The sequence below is a fragment of the Dermacentor andersoni genome, chromosome 1, assembly GCF_023375885.2.
Source record: "Dermacentor andersoni chromosome 1, qqDerAnde1_hic_scaffold, whole genome shotgun sequence".
In the NCBI taxonomy this organism is placed as follows: domain Eukaryota; kingdom Metazoa; phylum Arthropoda; class Arachnida; order Ixodida; family Ixodidae; genus Dermacentor; species Dermacentor andersoni.
In genome coordinates this window covers 280,477,870-280,497,063 of record NC_092814.1, presented here as the reverse complement: position 1 = coordinate 280,497,063, position 19,194 = coordinate 280,477,870, and the positions used below count along the sequence as shown (strand labels likewise).

Sequence of the window (19,194 nt, the reverse complement as noted above, 5' to 3'; positions counted from 1 at the left end):
CCTATGGCACATACCCGCTACAAAAGACTGGCCATAAATCGGTTGGATGGCGCGAATGGCAACGGAAATTAAATAAAAAGTATGAAATTCTAAAAGTAAGAGCTGAGAGAAAGGCTAAGGTCAATCTTACCGCAGAGATCAATGACAACAATAAATATAATAATCTGGGTGGGAGCGAGAATCGAAAGTAGAAGCAAAGAAGAAAAAAACGAAGTTACCTGGCCAGTGAGTTAGAATCAGTAACGAGGTAATATACTCCAGGGAAAACATTCCTGTGGCTGAATTCAACAGTCAAGGCTTCAAAAGGAAGCAGGGAACAAAAAGGCAGGTCCAGGTCAAGCCTGCGAAGATAAATTTTTAAAATATTTTCCTCAAAGCATTCGAGTGGCTACGTGATACAAAGAAGAGATCAGTTGTCTCGTCGTCATTACAGAGAGAGCGTAGAGAGGGCGAAACTATAGGTCGCACTTGGGTAGGTAAAATTTGGGGAGATAATCCGACAAGGTATTAAGATATAGGCGAAGCTACAGCACCTTTCACCGCATTTAGCGCCAAAAATTCAGTGACCCTTGTTGCACCGTACCCAGGAAAGCAATAAAACTACAACCGATCTATTAAAACTAAAACTGCATATTCAAAGCTGTCATATACAGGCTTTGAATGTATCTACAGAAACACACGCAGCGTACTGCTCGACGCGCTGTATGAATTAGTTGATGCATAAAATGTCAATACGCGCACACCAGGCCAAATATACAGGCGTAAATCAAATTTGGCATAGAGTAAACAGCTCCCTTTCCTTTTGTATCTTTTATATGCCCGTGAAGATAAGCAATATAGTCTGATTGACAGATCGTTAGGAGAGGCTTCTAAGAGCATGGCTGGGATAACGTAACGATTCTAAAGAAAAATTAAATTATAGTGTTTTACGTGCCAAAACCACTATCTGATTATGAGGCACGCCGTAGTGGAGGACTCCGGAAATTTCGACTACCTGGGGTTCTTTAACGTGCACCTAAATCTAAGTACACGGGCGTTTTCGCATTTCACCCCCATCGAAATGTAACGATTCTGTTTCAACGCTATTCCCTTTCACACTTCGTTATCACCGCCTACTTTATCATCGGGATCGGCCGGTCTGGAGCAGTGTATGATAAGAAAGCAATGAAATCGAGTCACAGGAATTGTTACATAATATGGGACCATATCTGCAATATGGAATTCGTAGTGTTATCAGGGCCAAAGGTTGCCGACGTAAACCGTAATATACGCCGGAACCTGACCTAACTCCAGGTATGATACGTCTCTGCCAACGCTCGGAAAGCCTATATAGTTCAAAAGAAATAACCTGCAGCATGTTCAGAAACGTTATTCTCTTCTGTTCTACCCTTCCAACTACCGGATTTGGTGTGAAAATGATAGAGTATAGATTAAATTTCATTGCAAACGTCTTTCCCGCTCGCTCGTAATAGGCGTTTGAAAGCAGCGGCAGGCAACTAAATTGATAATCCTAATTTTGCGGGGTTTGGTCATGCAAGTCTTCCGGGAAGTTTTATATCTTCGAAAATCTCGAGTGCGCTCACTAGTACGCCAAAATAAAGAATAGTCACGTATAGCTGACTGGGTTACAAACTGCGGCATTTTTCTGGAAACTTGTAAAGCTAAACAAATGTTTAATCCAATTCACTGATTGGCGAATGACGCTATGTTAGAACTCAGACAGCCTTTAAATTAACGGCAATTATCAAATGTGGGCAAGTAATAAAAACAACTCGGCTTCGTTGTCTCAAGGCGCGAATAAAGCTTTTCTTGTCGAGTCAGTGTGTACGCGCGATTATATAGGGCGAAGTGAATGAAATCAAGATGTCTTCTGGAGCGTTGCAGAAGCTTACGTAAACCCAGATAATCTACGCGTTGAAGGACGCATTGAAGGCGCGAAGCTCAGATGTAGCCCTCTCGTAAGCGTCGACAAGCGAGGGCATTGCATTGCGGACAAACCTAGTGTTTCTCGGCTCTGCGAGAAGCCCTCAACGAAGGTGTCGCAGGCACTGTGCAAGATTGCAAGGGAAACGGAATTTGTAAAAGAGCAGTTGAGCGAGAAATTAAACAAAAAAATGAAAGAACAGGCTACCGCTTGCCCGCTTTGTTCTCAAGCCCTGCTGAGAGTCCGATAGCAAACCACGCATTTCTTCCTAATATTCAAAAACAAAAAAATATGGGTTAAGTTACTCGAAGAGCCAGATATGGCGGTTATGAAAAACAAATCAGTATTTGAAAAACGGTGTTCTGTGCATACCAGAGGTTTCATCGGATTTCTCAGCTCTGAGAAAACCACATGAAACCAAACTCAGACTCAACACATTCGGCCGACTCCCTTTATTCTGTGACAATCTTGAGTCCCGTGAATACACCGTTGAGGGGCTTGGGGCGTGATTTTCAGCTGCATGTACAGGCCCACACGACCGAAGTCTTTACGAGGGGGGACGAGTGCGTCGGTAGGTGCTCTGGGTCAGCACTCCGTTCTCGTAGACGTTCACTATCTCGGCAGCATTTTCTTTGATAACCTCAAGGTCCATGCGGGTCCCGCGGATGATGCGTGTAGACGTCTGGCGCTCGTAGTCTGATGGCACGCGCAACAGTGAGACGTTGGTTGTGATAGGTGGGGTCTGGTAGTAGGGCGTGGTTGTCGAGGATGTTGGTACGTAGCCCGTCATGGACATGGCCTGCTTCGGCAAGTACGAAGTGAGTGGAATGGTGTACGAGTACTGAGAGGTCGAAGGCTGGTAGATATTGTAGTGGACCACTGGTTGCTGCAACTGCGGTGTCGGCCGGTACATGGTGGTCATCGAGTACTGGGGGTAGGTGGCTACGGGGCTCTGTTGGGTGTACGAGCACGACTGCTGTGGCGCGGGGCTCTGCCGGGAATAGGTGGGCACAATGTAGCAGTAGGCGCGTACAGTGCCCGACGGAGTTGGTGGAATCGCCTGAATCGCCGTCTTTCGGAGGTGGTTGTCGTAGCGCTGCCGCGATGAGTCATTGCTGAGTACGTTGTGGGCCTCAGATATGAGGCGGAACATACGCTCGGCCTTCTCCTTGCTACCCTCGTACTTGTCCGGGTGCCACTGAAGCGCGAGCGCTTTGTAGGCCTTGCTGATGTCGGATGTTGTGGCGTTGCGGCTGACGCCCAAGAGGCTGTAGTAGTCCTGGCCCTGGGCCATGTCAGCGCGACGCGTGCGTGCCGCCAGGGTTACGTAAAAAAAAAAATTTTTGGCCAAGGGCTGGCGTGGCAGAGGCCTCCTCACGTGGCTGCGGTGGTTTCTTGTGGGAGAAAGAGAGAAGTCCTAGCAGGATCCGCCTCGCGTAGCCCTTGGCTGGCCGCACTGAAGACGGCCGGACATCCCCGGCTCCGGTAAAGGGATGATTGGAACGAGAACGGCCTACGTGCAAGGGTGATACAGCGTGCGCACGTTCGGTCACGAGGCGAACGTGGCCTTTCGTCTTCGTCGCTCGGCCCAAGTGGGAGCCGATGGCAGCGACGGAGCGGTGAAACTTTGTCATGCCTCCTTCGAACTGTGTAGGCACGAAAATATTACGTAAGTTGCGAAAACGAGGTAATAGAGATGTCGGACGGTGGGTTTCGTGTGCACTGTTAACTTGTTAATATCGAAATAAGGTGAGCAAGCAACGGTGCGCGTCGCATCTTTTTGATAAGCAAGGACCTTAAACGAATAAGAATATCAGCTGTTGCGTTGTTTTATTTTTTGTCACTAAACAACAACAAAAAATAAAGCGCGAACACAACACCTTAAGCTTTGTTAACTTCTCAGCCATCATTGATAGTACTGGAAGTCTGTGTACGGGGCACTGAGCTTATGCAATGCAGCATTAGCCCAATGCATATTTCAGAGGCAATAATAAATATGAAGCACGCGTGCAACTGGAGGTGGTGAAGGTCGCATATTGTTGCAACAAAATAAAAACACCTTGCATGATGAGAAACAAATAAAAAAAAGCACAGCACGGTGCCTGTTGATTTTTTGGCGAGCCAGAAGAAGAGAAAGATGAAGACTCGCAGTTAGGTACATGTGTTGGTGGCGTTGCAAACAAACTGTGCGCCTTGCCTTTAGAATGCGGGGTAAATGGTAATGTTAGCCTTATTTTTCTCCTTGCGCAGGACAAGAAGTGTTCCGGGTGGAAGTGCACCCGCGAAGGGACCTGCGCGTTGAGGCAATGGACAACAGTTTAAGCGATATCAACTATTTCCGACACGAGGACATCGACGACCGCACTGTCTCCATAAAAGTCGCCAAGTCGCTGGAAGACCTGGTTGACCGGGTAAGTCACCTTCTAAATCACACACCGCATTATTGTCGCTTCAGTCAGAGGCTTGAGCTTGATCGCTGTTTGCTTCGGGACACTGACCTCGAACTGGCGATGAATAATTTGCTTAGCGTATGCATAAATGTGTGCGTTGTGCACGTCTGTTTTGTTTGTTTCTGTGACATTTCATATCTCATATTTAGCATAAATAATAGCTTACTAGTTTTGCGGCAAAGAAAACCTCTCAATTTCTTTTTCTCACGGAGGTATGAGTCCGTCTGGAGGGCTTTTTAGTCCCTTGCATGGACCTACTGAAAGCTTGTGCTTGTAAGCGATCTCACACCATTTCACGAAACTCTGTGCTGGGTGTCATGGTTAATTCATTGCCAAGCACACAATACATGAAGAATCTCGCACTTTCCCAATCAGGTAAATGCCATACCTAATAAAGGTATCTCGACGACCAAACATTTCTTGACTCACTTAGGATGCGCTGATTAAAGTACGGCCTGCGCTTACGCCCCCACGTACCATGATAGGCTGGAGTGCTCCCCTGCTATTCTTGTTGGGTAGCTCTACATTTCGCAAGCTTCATGAAACATGCATTCACACAGTTCTCTAGAGCCCAAAGGAAATAAGGCTGGCGAGTGGTCGTTGCCGTAAGGGCCAACACGGCTTCAATTTCTATATGTACAAAGCGGGTACGCAAATCACTCGTGGACACAAATATTAATCGCTTTCAGTACTGTTTGGCGCCAACAGCGTAAAGTAATCCTGGACCTACCCCTCACCCGTCCCTCCCCCCCCCCCCCTTTTTTTTTAGTCGTTGCTGCTGCTGATTGTGGGTTGTTTATCGCCACTATACAGAATCGCAAAGAACTGTTGCTTCAGTTGAACAACTCGCATGTACGCTACAGGCTAGAACTCGAGAGCAACGCAGTACAAATTTGCTCACTCTAAGAAGGTATATTGACTCTTGAGACAGAACTGTCCCACTCTGTTTATGTCGCAATTTTGTGAAAGACCCTTTAGATAATTTAATTCGTCGTCTCTATCCGCGTTTTATGAGATGCATGAAGTAAAATGTGAAGTGTGAAGGAACCATGAGGCAAATCTCATACTCGGAAGGTGTGCGAGGAAAAAAATCCTGAGGCTGTTCCGCTGTCTTCGTGCGATGCCGCTCACTCGCGCGAAAGATAGCACGACGAAAGATAGCAAATGACGAAAGATAGCACCTCGCCCCCACCCCCACCCTCTCTTGTTCTAGTAGAACCTCACCGAGCCGTGACCTGCATGACGAGAAACTAAACAAGAAGAAACAGCTCTGCATTGTCGAGTTTGTGCGCTCGTTATAAGCAGTAAATGTGCACCTCAAAACTGCAGAAACAGCGCTCTACAGAAGCATTAGACAAGTACGATTGTTGACGTGAAGCTAGCAGCTATTGATAACGAAACCGGCTTTCAATTCTAGCGTATGAAAAAAGGCGCGGATGAATAGTATCCGATGCAAATCGCATGTATCCCATCTGGGAAAGCAGCAACGAAACAAGAGGCAAATCCTAAAGCTGCTGCTCCTTCTGAACCGTGGGAGCAGTGACGTCTCATATAGCTGGCACGTTACTTTAACCCATTATGTCGCCATATTACTTTGTTCTCGTAACGCGACCGACAGTACTTCGTATACTTCAAGCTGTGCTATAAGCTGCCCCAGTCTGGGCGCGCAGATCAACGCCTAGGCTCGAGCATTCACTCTAAGGAAGTCTTTCCGAAGCCACTTTCAAAAAAACAAGGTGAAAGCGGGTCGGGTCATGTGAGCGCGCGGCGGCTATGCGCCGAGGCGTTCCGGACAGGCACTGCTGATAGGGCGTGATGAACGCTGCGCCTATTCCCATGGCGCCTAAGTGGCGCGATTTCGCGCACCCATTAACCCTCGTAAGCCCTTAATAAATTCCCGCGCTCTTGAGTCAACTGACCCTCCAGTGCGCGGCGGTATACGAGAGAAGTTTCGAGGGGGCTTAAATAACAGCTCTTAGGCGCGCTCGCGGTTTGCGTAATAAGACAATGCACAACTCTGCAGCGACAACAAGCCGGTCGCGCTGGAAGCTGAAAGAAGAGCAACGACGCGAACGGAGCTGCTTCTCACGTAAACGCCAACCCTTTATCAGCGAGGCTGTGAGAGCGGAGAGGGAGTGGAATTCTCTCCAAGATGAAATAAATGAGCGATCACTGCTCCCGCAGGAATGGCTTGATTACAGTCATTGTTTTGGCCAAGTTTCGGCGCTCCGAGAAGCGCTAATCGAGTTTCGTGGTCGCTTGTGCTTCTCGTCTCTTGTCTAGTGCCGCACCGGCATTGTAGAGACTGTAGAAAACTATAGCTTGAGCGTTAATTCATGTCACGGCTTCTGGAACAAGTTAGCGCGAACTAGTTAAAGCGGCATTGTTACGTTCGGTTTTTAACGTATTACTATCGCACCAACAGAAAGAAAACATGTGTGCGGAATGCACGTATTGAACACAGTTACGTACCCACTATGTGCATCACAGAACATTCACACTCAGTGCGCAGTGAATAATTACGCAAGACCTCTACACATTCATAATAATTGCTCACATTTTTGTTTTTGTTTATTAATTACTTATTTTTATTTTTTCTGACGAGGATCCTTTTCCGTCCTTTTGCAGCCCGATCCTCAGAGCGTCTTGAAGTTCAAGCTCACCTGCCGAGGAGCTTCGGGAACGGTAAGTGACCAGGAGGTATTGTCAGCAAAAAACGAAAAAAAAAAAGGACGGGTGTCATCTCCGGCTTTGGTAACAGCCGGAGATGCCACTACAGCTTAGCTAGGCATTCAATATGAGAAGTGCGGAAACTGGCCTAAAATACAACGTCAGCGCTTATTTAAGATAAAGGGGTAATTATTTGCCGCCCGCCACTTTTATACATGGAAGTCGCGAATTACCTTGCGGAAATTATTTGATAGATTGCAGTGCCAGCAGCCGTTGATAAACCGAACTCTTCTCAGGCAGGGATAGATGAACGATGTGCGCACTAAAATATTGTGTTACATGCATGTAGTGCATGCAACGCGTTCATATTGAAGCGTACGGATCTGTACTACTTTTGAGTGGTTACAATCCTGGATCTCTCGCTGTCATGTGCTAGTGAAAGGGCTCAGTTAAGGGAGGAAGAACGCAAGAATCCCTCGCGGTCTTGCAGTCTGCTGATCTCCGAACGCACACGTCCCAATGCCGCCATTTTTGTCATGTTGTGCCTCTGCAGGACGAAGCCTTTCTGCCTGTCACCGTCTACATCCAGGACGTGAATGACCACGCTCCGGAGTTCCAGAACGTGCCCTACCACCTCGAAGTGGACGAGGTGAGTGCCCCAAAAGATCAAATAATTCGGGGATAGGAGGTAGAAAACGGCATACAGGCGCGACACACTTTGGGGCTTCTTCCGCTCCTCACAAACCAACATTCAACAAGAGAAAGCATAACAGAGGAGTCCTATGATTGACCAGTCAGCGTTTTTTTGTTCGTCAACGTGGCTGCGAAATCTGCAGACACCGAAGCCACGCGTGAGCGTCCACCTATCAGCGGGCTTCTTGAACGGCGTATGGCGTTACATAGTACGAACGTGAAACCAGGGTGAAACAAAGGCCTTCTCGTACCTGCGCATCTCGGCGAAGCGGTCGCACGGCTTCATTGCTCTATACACCGCTCGGACTTTTCGACACTGGGATTTCCATCTACCGCCCTCCCCCACCCCTCCACCCTTGCCGTCCTCACAAAGCGTGGCCAGAGGCGTTGTACTCGCCACCATACTATACGCGAGCTATCGTCAGCCGAAGCCGGGACGAGACAGTTGAAGCGCGCGGCCGACGTCGTCTTGCGGCGTAGATAACAATTTCACGGCCCGTCAGGCCCTGCCACTGGGCTTATTCTAGCGCGAGCGAGCTCGGCGCGCTGGCGAGGGAATGCAGCGCCGCCGCTTCGTCTCTGGGCGCGTTTAATAATCGAGCCGTGCTCCGCCTCGCTCTTCCGACCCCTTATGGCTCTATTCTGCCGCATTCCGCTACGAAGGAGCCATGCGGGCCCTCGCTCCTCCGCCGTCCCGGGGCTGCTGCTGCAGCTGCTGCTGCTGCTTGCGCTTGCGGGCACTTTCGGAGACTGTCTTTCCTCGCCGTATATAGAGGCAGCTGTCAGTTCTTTGGCTCTCCGTAACAGAGCGAACTGTATTTTGAGCCGGCTGACACTCGGGGATAACTAAACCCTGGTCATATTTGCAACCGACAGAAGGGAGACCGTATGAAGCTCAAGTCCGAGCTTGTGATCACTGTCACAGCAGCGAGCGGTGTTCGGCTGCTTCCGCCCGACAGCGGCAATTTAGAGGTGGTTGGACTGGCCGCACAGCGCATATGCCTAAATCATTCAATTTGCATTGAAAACACTTAGAGAACAGTCGCTAGTGACTGAAAACACGTAATTAGAAAAAGAATGCGCATCATTATGAGACTATGTCTAGTTGTCCTGCATAGCCACGACAAATAACAAGAAATGTTGTGGCGAGTGCGCATCTGCACTGCCAATGCTCTGAAAATGACGGCCATGTTTAAAGCAGTTGGAAAGCCAACTATTCTTAAAATTTCCGGAAGCAAACAGAAAACGACCATATGAGCATGTTATGTTTGAACTTAAACTGGTATTCAATTACGGCGATGGCCGACGAGGAAAGAGGGTGAGAAACAAAGGAAAGGCAGAGCGGTTAACCAGAAAAAAGAAAATATCCGCTTTGCTACACTGCATGGAGTAAAAAAGGGAATCGGGGAAAGGAATAAGGAAAGCGTCTTTCATGCTGTTTAAGATGCCCAGGAACATTTTTGGCAATTACTCATGATCCTTATTTTGCGCTAAGTACACCTTGCACATTAGCGCTATATAGATAGGTTCCTTCCTATTCAATATCAGCACGTACTGCGGGAAGTATAAATACAATTTCCTCAATTGATATTGTGGCTCCGGCTCGGTTCCAAAGATCTTATCACAGCTTTCTGCGTAGGATATTTTTTGTATTAGCCCAGCTGTAATGTTTGGCAGAATTATATTGGCTCTTGCAGTATACGAGTGGCATACAAAGGGAAATAAAGTCGGGCGGAGCACAATATGTTAAGCTAGAACAACGTCGCCACATCTCTATGGCTCATGATATAAAGCGAAGCTTGCACTCTCCAGCGTGTGAACAAAACTGAATTGACATTCGTGAGAAACCAGGAGCTGCTGCTAAATGTTTGAACTGTGGGGCTTTGAAAACAAGCAAACGAAGACGGGAGCACAACAAAAGAAAAACATTCCTGGCGAAGACGTATCTTATATTGAGTGGTGTTGTTCAGGTCTTGGATTTTACGGGCGCTGACATCTCGACTAGCCCGAACATGGCACGCTGCTTATGCGTAAACAACTTACAAGAGGATGGCCGGAGTTTTTTTTTTTCGCAATGACGCACACAGGTCAGGCACGTCCAAAGGCACGCTTTTACAGTGTCATATATACATTCCCTGCTTACCAGCGTTTCATTCCAGCGTTCAAGTTTCATAATACTCCTTGCAGAACACGTATGAGGAGAAACAGGTGATTGCTGTATGAAAGTTCGCAACGCGCACAGGCGTAGCGGCGTTGAGGCCTCCCGCTCGAAATACGCACGGCGTTACACGTTTTTCCCATATTCCACTTCCTCTCAAGACCGGTGTAACCGCTGGCGGACCTATATTGCGCATCGCAGAGGAACGTGCGCCGGACTCGGCGTTTCGAGAAAGTTTGATATTACGTGTGCGTGTGTTTTACATCTATTCAATTCGTTCGTACAGCCAACGACTTCCTAAGATAGCTGTGCAAGACGGGAAAATATATATATATGTATAACGGAAAGACCGAAAAGTGCAGACGAATAAATGGCGCTCCGGAGCAAGCATCGGGGCTCGATGTCGCGCGCTTCCCGCGCCCTCATGGCTACTTGGCGCGCGTCAGCGCCGCACGGCAGGCAGGGCCGTCCGGCGGGCGCGGTCCAGACGGCGCGTCCATAAAAATACCCGCACGGGGTAGCGGCGGCATCGATGCGTTCGTCTGGTATTGCACTGACCGCGTAGCCGTGAACAAAAGGTGCGGAGAGGGCAATGCCGGTGGCCCGGCGGCTTTTCCGTCGCGAGGCGATGCATCTGGAGCCTCACCAGATGGGATGCGGAGGAGAGAACGGCGAGAGGCATAGCTCGGCAGCCTCCGTCGACGACGACTCCCCGGGGAACGTTTCGCGCACCGCTCTCTCTAGTTGGCCAGGTCCGGCTCGTTTCGATGGGACGTGAGAGGGGCGGGCCGTATAGGACGCCGCGACGCTCTGGAGTGCTGCGCACACAACCACCTTTTCCTCTTCCCGGTTATTTCCGTTATTTTCTGTTCTCTACGCAGGCTGCACACGCCGCTCTTCCCACGCGCCCCGATTCAGCTCGCCTTTCACTAAGCCTCGGCTCGCACCTCGGTTCGCGCTCTCTCCTTGAGGAATCGTCGAGACGTGACCCCTAACCCCGTTCTCCCTTCCTGCGTCGCCGACACTCGCGACGCCACCAGCGTCTTCCTCTCCCGCGCTTGAGCCCGCTTTAGTCCCGCGTGCCTACTGCCGTAGCGTCCAGCTGCACATTCTGTGACGGCCAGCCAAAAGCGAAAAAAAAATGCAAACGTGGTTCTGTCCGACCGCCATGCGTGGCCTTATACATCAGCAGCCTCTTTACTTTTCTCTTTCTTTCTTTTATCTCTGGTCGGTTCTCTTTATTTATTCCGGTGGATGGGGATATAGCGAGACACGATTTCTCTCAAGCCGAGCCTCTCCTTGCTCTTATCGTCGCTCGTGTTTTCGATCTTGTGCGTTCTCACTTTTCTCTCGATACTTCTGCTCCTCCTCGCTCTTATGGCCGCCAGAACGGCGCGCCGTCCCGAGCTAAAGCCCAGCTGCTTGCCTCCCTCCCACCTGCCGGCGCTGCTCTGCTTCTTTGCTCTTCCGTAATTGGCAGGCGTTCCACCGAATCCATCCATGTCTATATTGACCCAGGCCGTTTGCCCTGTTTTGTATGCGTGTGTACATGATAGGTAGGTGGCGCCCTGAGCATAAGGCAAGGATAGTCTCGTGTTCTGTCCGCGTCAGACATGCGCGCGCACACGGCCTCGGATTTCGGCCAGCTATTTCTCCCCTACCGGCTGCATGTCGGTCTCCCCTGCGGCCGGGTTCACGCTCTTTCCTTTCTTTCTTTCTTTCTTTCTTTCTTTCTTTAACCGTTTTAATGACTTCGCTACCAACGTGCCACCGAGAAAGAGGAAAACGTTTTACTCGCAATCGTAATCATACTGCCGGAACTGGCGCAACTTAATGCCACAGCAATCGTTATTCAAAGAGATTCAGGGAAACGTTTAGCCTTCATCTTGCTTTAGTTTAGTCTTTTTTGTTCGCTGGACTGTTATAGCATGGCTCAGAAGACGTTCGCTGAAATTATGTAATATGCTGTGTACAAGAAAATAAAGATAGGATGGACGTATACGACAAAACTTTCGGCAATTAGGAACCCTATAACGTAAAACTATTCCACTATGTTTTTATTCCAATCTCCTCACGTAACATTTGCATTACCGCCGACGCAAGCATCGGGCGGTGACCCGCAGCGTTGCCTGAACAGCCCAATCAAACGTTCTCCTAGTTTATAGAAGGTCACTTTTCTTTGCTTTCAATATGAATAACATTGCCTACATTGAGCGGTTTTTCATTGTAGGTGGCTACCAGGAGACGAAGAGCTCGCTCAAGTGGAGAGGGATTCGATAGGGCCGAGCCAGCACGCTGAAAATAGATAACCGGATTAAGAGGGTGGTGCCGGCGCCGGCGCTTGGTCCGCTTCCCTTTACTTAGCTTGCGGTGGCTTGTCGAAAATCACGGCAGCGTGCAGCGGAAGTTTAAGAATGCCGCTAAAACGGATTCTCAGCAAAGAAGAGTTGGCAGAGCGAGGTCGTAAACGCGCCGAAAATGCTCGCAAACGTTACATGGCCACGCAAAGGTTTTATTGTACACAAATAAACCCATGCTCTCCGGCAGGTGCGAGTAGCCAGTGCATGAGTGATCGGCGGCAGCCACCTTTATTCCTTTTGGAAGGGGGCAGCCTGCAGCTATTCAGAAAAAAAAATCTGTTTTGTTCGGCGTATTAATGCACCTTTAACGCGTACACGTCACTAAATTTGACGCGGTGAGTTTTCGCGGTTTTGTAACGTCGCGTGACAGGCAGGTGAAGTGGGTGCAGCCTGAAAACTTTTGACCAATAGCGAAAAGGCATCGAATCAGAAATAACTATTTTACTTTTGTTCGGTCCAATCGTGCATAATCAGTGTGTGCATGTCATATCAGATGGGAAGCTATCGCGGTTTTCGTGACGTCGCGTAACAGACAGGCGAAGTCCAAAAAAGTGTTTGACCAATCGCGGAGGGTTGATTGCAGAATTGGAATACAAATGTTTGGAATAGCTTTACGTTATAGCGCCCTAGATCTTTTAACACTAAAGCCGTCCATTTTATGACAGAGGGAATATTTTTTGTTATTAAAGTGTTTACATTATTTCCGCACATCCAAAAATCATCAGTGTCTCGCCCAGAAACAAAACTTTTGTACACATACAACGAAAGAGATAAGGGCGTACCGTTGGAAGGCTTCCAGCGATCTCGCGTTTGCATAAAATAAATAAATAAATAACGTGGACACAACTTGAGGCTCCTTCTCTCCTCGAGCTTAGACTTGAACGATAACCGTTGTAGCCAAGACGAGTGCCCTTCGAGCTTCACGTAGCTTACAATTCAGGTCCTCTATCAATGTCGCTGCATCGTTTCGCTTGCTTTGTGAAAGCTGTGTCGGCCAATGTATTGTGGTCGCCGTGAATTCGCTTTCTGTACAGCGCACTCCTCCACATAGTTTCCTTTTTTTTTTTTCAATGTGACCGTAACGGGGTTCGTTGTGGTTAATGTGGCGCGGGAGATGATAATGTTAACACACGCTGGAGGCTATTTTGATTTTGCAACGCGGGTAGGGTTCGCGGCCGTGGGGATTCGTGCACAACGCTTGTCTTCGACATGAGGACGACGGGCGGCGCAGGTTAAACATAGGTCAGGCTGAGTGCAGCGCTAGATGTTCGCACTTTGCCTTTACTAAAGCCACATTTAACGGTGAACTGGCAGCAGGTTAGCGCAGGTACCGCTGGGTGCATCGACTAGCCCAATTCATCGCTCTGTTAAATGCCTGGTGTTCAAGCTTGCTACCTTTGTAATTCAGCATTGCATTCTTGCCCATGTGACGGTATCAACACGAAAATTGTCCTCGTTACGCGCACAATGTTTCCCTCGCTAATTATCTTTGCTCTTCATGTGATACAGCATGCAGTTTAAGGTTGCCTTTAAGTAAATAGGTCAAAGCGAGCATGAAACCATGTGTTCTGATACCGATCATTTTGCAAATTGACTGTTAAGTTGCTTTTCCTACAGCGTCTCATGCGCCAAACTTTGGCGACCATGTCATCGTTAAGAGGAGAATTAAACTACGCAGAGCGTCTGCATTATTGTTATACTTATGTACGCTAAACATTTCGGAAAGTAACAAAGAAACGCAATAAAAAAAAATAATAATTCTAACAATGTGTGGGCAGCTACATTTTAGGCCATGGCGCTTTGCGGAATCGTCAGCTTGCCTTCTTTGAAGAGAGCACGTCTACAAACGCCAAAATGTGCATTGCCGTCTTTAGAACTATATATCGTGCGGAATGGTAGCCTAAATCAGTCGTTTTCTTGCATCAGGAAGGCACCAACTGTCACCACGAGTAGATACTGCTGCTGCTTATTTAACGCAGCTTCTTCTTTACCGATGCATTAACGTCCCCTTGCCTTTACGCCGCTACCTAGCTAGAACATGATATGCGGACAAATAGAAGAGCGTCCGACGTAACCAAGTAAACGCAGGCTGAATGCACGCGCGCACACTCTGACACTTCAGGTCCCGCCTCCGTTTCCATTGGTTCGCATACGCGGGGTGATGCGTCGCTTTCGCACAGAGCCATCAGAGCCATAAATGGTGCGCTGCGAAGGGTAACGGACGTGCCGCGTTCAAGTACTGCGGAGCGGCGCATTCCGCAAATAGTCCCGCCCGCAAAAGTGCACTGACGCTCGCGAGACTAAGCTCTAATCAGGCGGGAATCCGTATCGGGGTCCCGTCAGGGAGCCTTTAACGAACGCACTGGCCAAAACAGCCTAGGCCAATCGATGGCCGAGCGCGCGCTTTCCGATTGTCTCCATCGCTAAAAGGCAGCGCCGTCCAACGTGCGGGTATTGTAAGGCCCGCCTGGAGCTGGAGCCCGTTTCCGGTATATGTGCGCGTAATCGCTCGCTGCCTTTTATTGATTGATTTACTTTAATGCTGTTTCCCTATCTCTCCCTCTCTGTTTCATTCACCCCCACGATATATCTGCAGCTGACACCAGTAGGACTGACTGTCTTCCGAGGCGTGCACGCCATTGACCGAGACAAGCCGAACACACCAAACTCCGACGTCACGTACGCCATTGTGGTAAGTCGTGCTCCCTGCAGTCGTTTCTTGTTCTTTTCCGTTCTGGTGCGATCGTTCGTAAGGGCAACGAGTTGATAACTGGCGCTCACTTGCCCTATCTTCACGCGTCAGTGAAGAGTAAATAAATATCGAACGTTTCCGTTGCGCTAAGGCATCAACGGAAGGGGGGGGGGGGGGGGGGGGGGGGGGGGCATGTGTGTGTGTGTGTGTGTCCCCAGTACTGTAGAACACTCGCGTACGTTTGCAGAAGTGATCCGGCGGCCGTATTAGATTGACAGTGCAACCTCCCCTCTTCCCCCTCCCCCCGTCCCGTATTTTTCTTTTTCTTTCTTTCTTTTTTTCTTTTTTATGATGCATAAAGGTGGACGCTGCCTATACTGTGAAACTGCCCTGTATGTGCGGCGCACGCGTGACTAGAAGAAAGTTTGAGCTAAAGTCGCTTCATATACTATGTACAACCTAAAATTATTTTCACAATGCGTACTCTTTAAAGAAGGTGGGCAAAAGTTGCAGCGATGTTTGTCTACATACTATCAGTGACTCATTGTTACATACTTTCACCTTGACGTCATTGCTAAGTGGCTATTATGCACGCCACATAGTTAGTTGAGTGAACAGACTTTTGTTGCTAAATGAAGTTTAACAAGTTTTTAAACTGACTTTGAAGATTTGAAAAGTAACTGCAGAGCTGTAACCTGGACACATTTTTGGTGGAGGGGGAGAATGTATCGATACAGGCATGGTCCGTTACTGCGGTATCACGCTTAGACGGTTAATTTGCACATGCGCCAGGAAAGCTGAGAATGCGTCGGTGGTCTCCTGTGGAGGTGAATCGCTGTATAATATCGTACATTGCGCTACACTAGAGCACTAATATTGGAGCTTTCTTGCATATATATAGCGTAATGAGCGCTGCGCAAATCCGAGGACTCCCGCCCGCATGCGCGTGCAGGTAGCAGATGGCGGCACAGATTTCGCTACAGACGACCGCGCTATTAATTGTATGACGTGCACATTGCGCGAAAATCGTCGTGGACATCAAACTTGCGGGGATTAAAACGTTCCTTGTATTATTAGCACGAGAGCTCTTGAACATACGAGCAACATCAACGTTAAAGGACACATAACGCCTTCTTCACGCAAAACATTGAACGAAATTAATTTTGTTCACGTAAAAGCTCATTTCGTTTCTCATGCAGCATAATGCGTGCTTGTGGTTCCTCTCCAGCGTGTACTACATATCTGCATGTAAAACAAGCCTCGAAAGAAAACACGTTCAATAGTCTATGTATACACCTACGTTCCTGCCAAACCAGGAATCTTAAGTGCGCTCCGGGGTTTTATCAAAGCCACTCCACACCATTTAAGCCACTCGTGTGCTCTTAGTGCCCGATGCAAAGATCGAGGATTCACGCTCCGCCTAATCAGCTTAAGCTGCCTCGCGTGCATTATTACCACAAGTGCGTAGGCGCTGTAGTTTGCCTGCTTCTGAGCGTAAATAATTTCTCGCGTTGCGAGAGTACCAAACGTGACTGTAGCTATAACGCTTTTGCTAGAGCATACGTGGGCAACGTATGGCTGCACAAGCGCTGCGAGGCGTCAGCCGCGGCCGCCCAAATCGCACGCCATGCTCGCGGCGGAAACCGAAACGGCTCATAAATGTACCTCGGACATTTGTCTTGAAACATGGATGAGGCACCATCTCCGTTCTTAACCGACATTTGGCTGCTTGACGACTGTAAATTCCCGTACATACCTTGCGCCCTCAGTATTATTTTGCGATTTTCAAGTCGCATTTTATTTAGGACATGCGAAAGAAAAAGAAAAGGAATTGGGTGAGAAAAGGAACATCGCCGGACCTTTTCATCGCCAAGTTTGACATCTTGTGATGCCTTTGAAAGTGTCGCAAGTCCCGACTGAAAAGTATTGGACTTCATTTACTTTAAAGAAAATTGCTGGGCGTATACGATGGCCACACTATATGCCACGTGGGAAGAGTGTTCGTGCTGTGTTTAGCCTGCAGGTGGCGCGGCCGTCACTTGCGTCTGCTGTTGTGCAGGTGTACAGTTGCGCTGAGTGCTGTCGTCCCGACTCGGCGCGATGTTCAGTGAGCGAAAAAAAAAATGAGGGAGGGGTGTTGAACGAAGATACAGCATAAAGTTCTGTGCTCAGCTTGGCGAAAGTCAAGCAGTGCAAGCAGAAGATCCGAGCAGCGTCTGGAGATGACGCTATATGCTCGCGAAGCAGACGAAAAAAAAGTCCTCTCAAGGAAGGTTAAATATCCGTGGAGAGTGAGTCGCGCTTTTAGCAAGCCACAATGATGCGTTTATTCATGAAGTGTGAACGATATTAATGAGAGATCGTCGGCTAACTGCCAGATAAACTGCTCAGCTGGGGGTAGCGCTGCAGTAATTATTGCCTTTGTTTTGGGCATGAGACTTATGGCAACATTGCCGACCAATTATTATTGCGCGTGCAGTATACGATGCCTCACTCGTTTATACCTACGCTGCAAAAGGAAAACATTCAAAACAGGACGATTGCCTCGGCAAACTTTGTTGTCCATTTACGCGCATTGGTTCAGCTGAAGTCGAGGCGGGCGCGCACTCGCAGGCAGTGACGTTTTCTTTTTTTTTTTTTTTTTTTGCGTGCCCATCATGTTGGCCAGCACAAAAATCTATATACAACCACGCCGCGTTGTTGTTGTGAAGTGCTTTCTTCCTCGCTTCTCAATTCTTGTGTGCATATTTGCAGGGCGGCAACGAGAACAACTCATTCGCCTTGTCCGATCCCTTGGAGGGCATCATCGTCATCAACAAGCCTCTAGACTACGACCACGGTCCTAGAGAGTACCGGCTTGAAATTCAAGCTCGGGTAAGCCGGCGCACAGGCTCGTTCTATATCATTGCTTGCATGCCTGCATGAAGGGCTAGAAAAATTAATTTCAGATATGAATAACGTGAAAAAAAAGGCCACCTTAGGAGCGTTCATTCCATTTGTGTTCGTTTCACCTCCCCCCTCTCTCTCTCTCTTTTATTTTCTTATTTGCTTGAGCGCATTTGTAGTGGTACACTATATAACATAAGTACACGCAGTTGTATTTACGAATGCTTTGTAAACATTATGACCGACAAGCTAATTGGTTATTCAGTGCGACCCTATTTACAGCTTGCGGATGTGATACGTGCAAAATAAAACCGGGGAGTCAGTAATGAGGTTCTGAAGCAGCCCGAATGTGACGTCGCTTCAGAGTGCGAAAACAAAAGAAGGGGGAGAGGATATGCATTATCGAACTTACAAGCCGTACGCGGAATTTCGTTTTGCTATAGTTAGCTGAATAAAATAAACGATTGCTTGAAACATGCGGAGCGCAGCGATTGCGCAACGACGAGCACGCTTGAATGGGCTCGTGCGGGAGAACCGCCCTGGCGTTTATGACAACGTCACGCGCACCAAGTCTGGACAGCTGCTCATTGTACTTTGCAAACAATGGAGCTATGCCTCCGGCTATGCGCTCGCTTGCGTATGTATTTACAAGCGTCTCTGCTTCGTCTGTGCCCTCATTTTTACGCGGTCAGCTACAGCATCGGGGAAAGCTCAGGGTTCGTGAGCGCGTTGCCCCGGTTTGGTGGCGAGCATTGCCGGAAAGTGCACAAAAGCTTGTAGCGTCCCTGTAGATTTGCGCCGTTTCTCCTACCCCAATTCCCACGTTTCAAGCATGAAATGTTTTTAGCATCCCGCTGTCGGTGACCTTCAAGTGTCCTTGAGGCAAAAGCCAGAGCCGTTATCCGGGCAAGCTGCGAGAAGGAAACGAGATCATCGGGGCAACCAGTCAAACCTTTTAAAAAATGCAGTCTCTGGCCCCCAACCCTTTGTACAGCACTGCATTACATACGCTAGTTACTGCCCAAACAAGTTACAAAAAATATTGCTTCCGAGTTCTTCCAAATGTTTGTTCACAATATCACTGAAGCTGTAACTTGTAGTACGCTGAAGTTTTATATCTCCTTTCCAATAGGGGGTGACGTTCAAAAGGCAGATACACACTTCATTGTCATCTTTTGGTGCTGAGCGCTGAACGCCAGCGGTCCGTGAGCTCGGCGGTACGGGTTTTGCGTCGCCTCGAGAGGTGGCGCCACGCTGCGTGGCGCCTCCTTCGGGCGATTCTACCCGCCGCAGTGGCTTAGCGGTGATGGTGTTGCGCTTCTAAGCACGAGGTCGCGTGATCAAATCCCGGCCGCGGCGGC

At 48.6% G+C, this 19,194-nt stretch overlaps 2 protein-coding genes across 2 annotated transcripts in view; one reads left to right on the top strand and one right to left on the bottom strand.

The window, feature by feature from the left end:
• Positions 1–19,194, top strand: part of LOC126548228 (protocadherin Fat 3-like) — a 341,248-nt gene that overhangs the window by 182,832 nt on the left and 139,222 nt on the right. Inside the window, exons 4-8 of the mRNA XM_050196372.3 lie at positions 4,175–4,335; positions 7,003–7,059; positions 7,598–7,693; positions 14,852–14,947; positions 17,702–17,821. Of these exons, the coding sequence (XP_050052329.1) occupies positions 4,175–4,335; positions 7,003–7,059; positions 7,598–7,693; positions 14,852–14,947; positions 17,702–17,821 (530 nt within the window). The remainder of the gene's footprint in view (positions 1–4,174; positions 4,336–7,002; positions 7,060–7,597; positions 7,694–14,851; positions 14,948–17,701; positions 17,822–19,194) is intronic.
• On the bottom strand, positions 2,362–3,497 carry LOC126548231 (uncharacterized). The gene has a single exon (XM_050196374.2). The coding sequence runs from the start codon at positions 3,216–3,218 to the stop codon at positions 2,472–2,474; it is 747 nt and encodes a 248-aa protein (XP_050052331.1). The 5' UTR covers positions 3,219–3,497; the 3' UTR covers positions 2,362–2,471.

Bases quoted from the DNA above. Each gene is read 5' to 3' on its own strand.
- LOC126548231 (XM_050196374.2), bottom strand. From the start codon at position 3,218: ATGGCCCAGGGCCAGGACTACTACAGCCTCTTGGGCGTCAGCCGCAAC.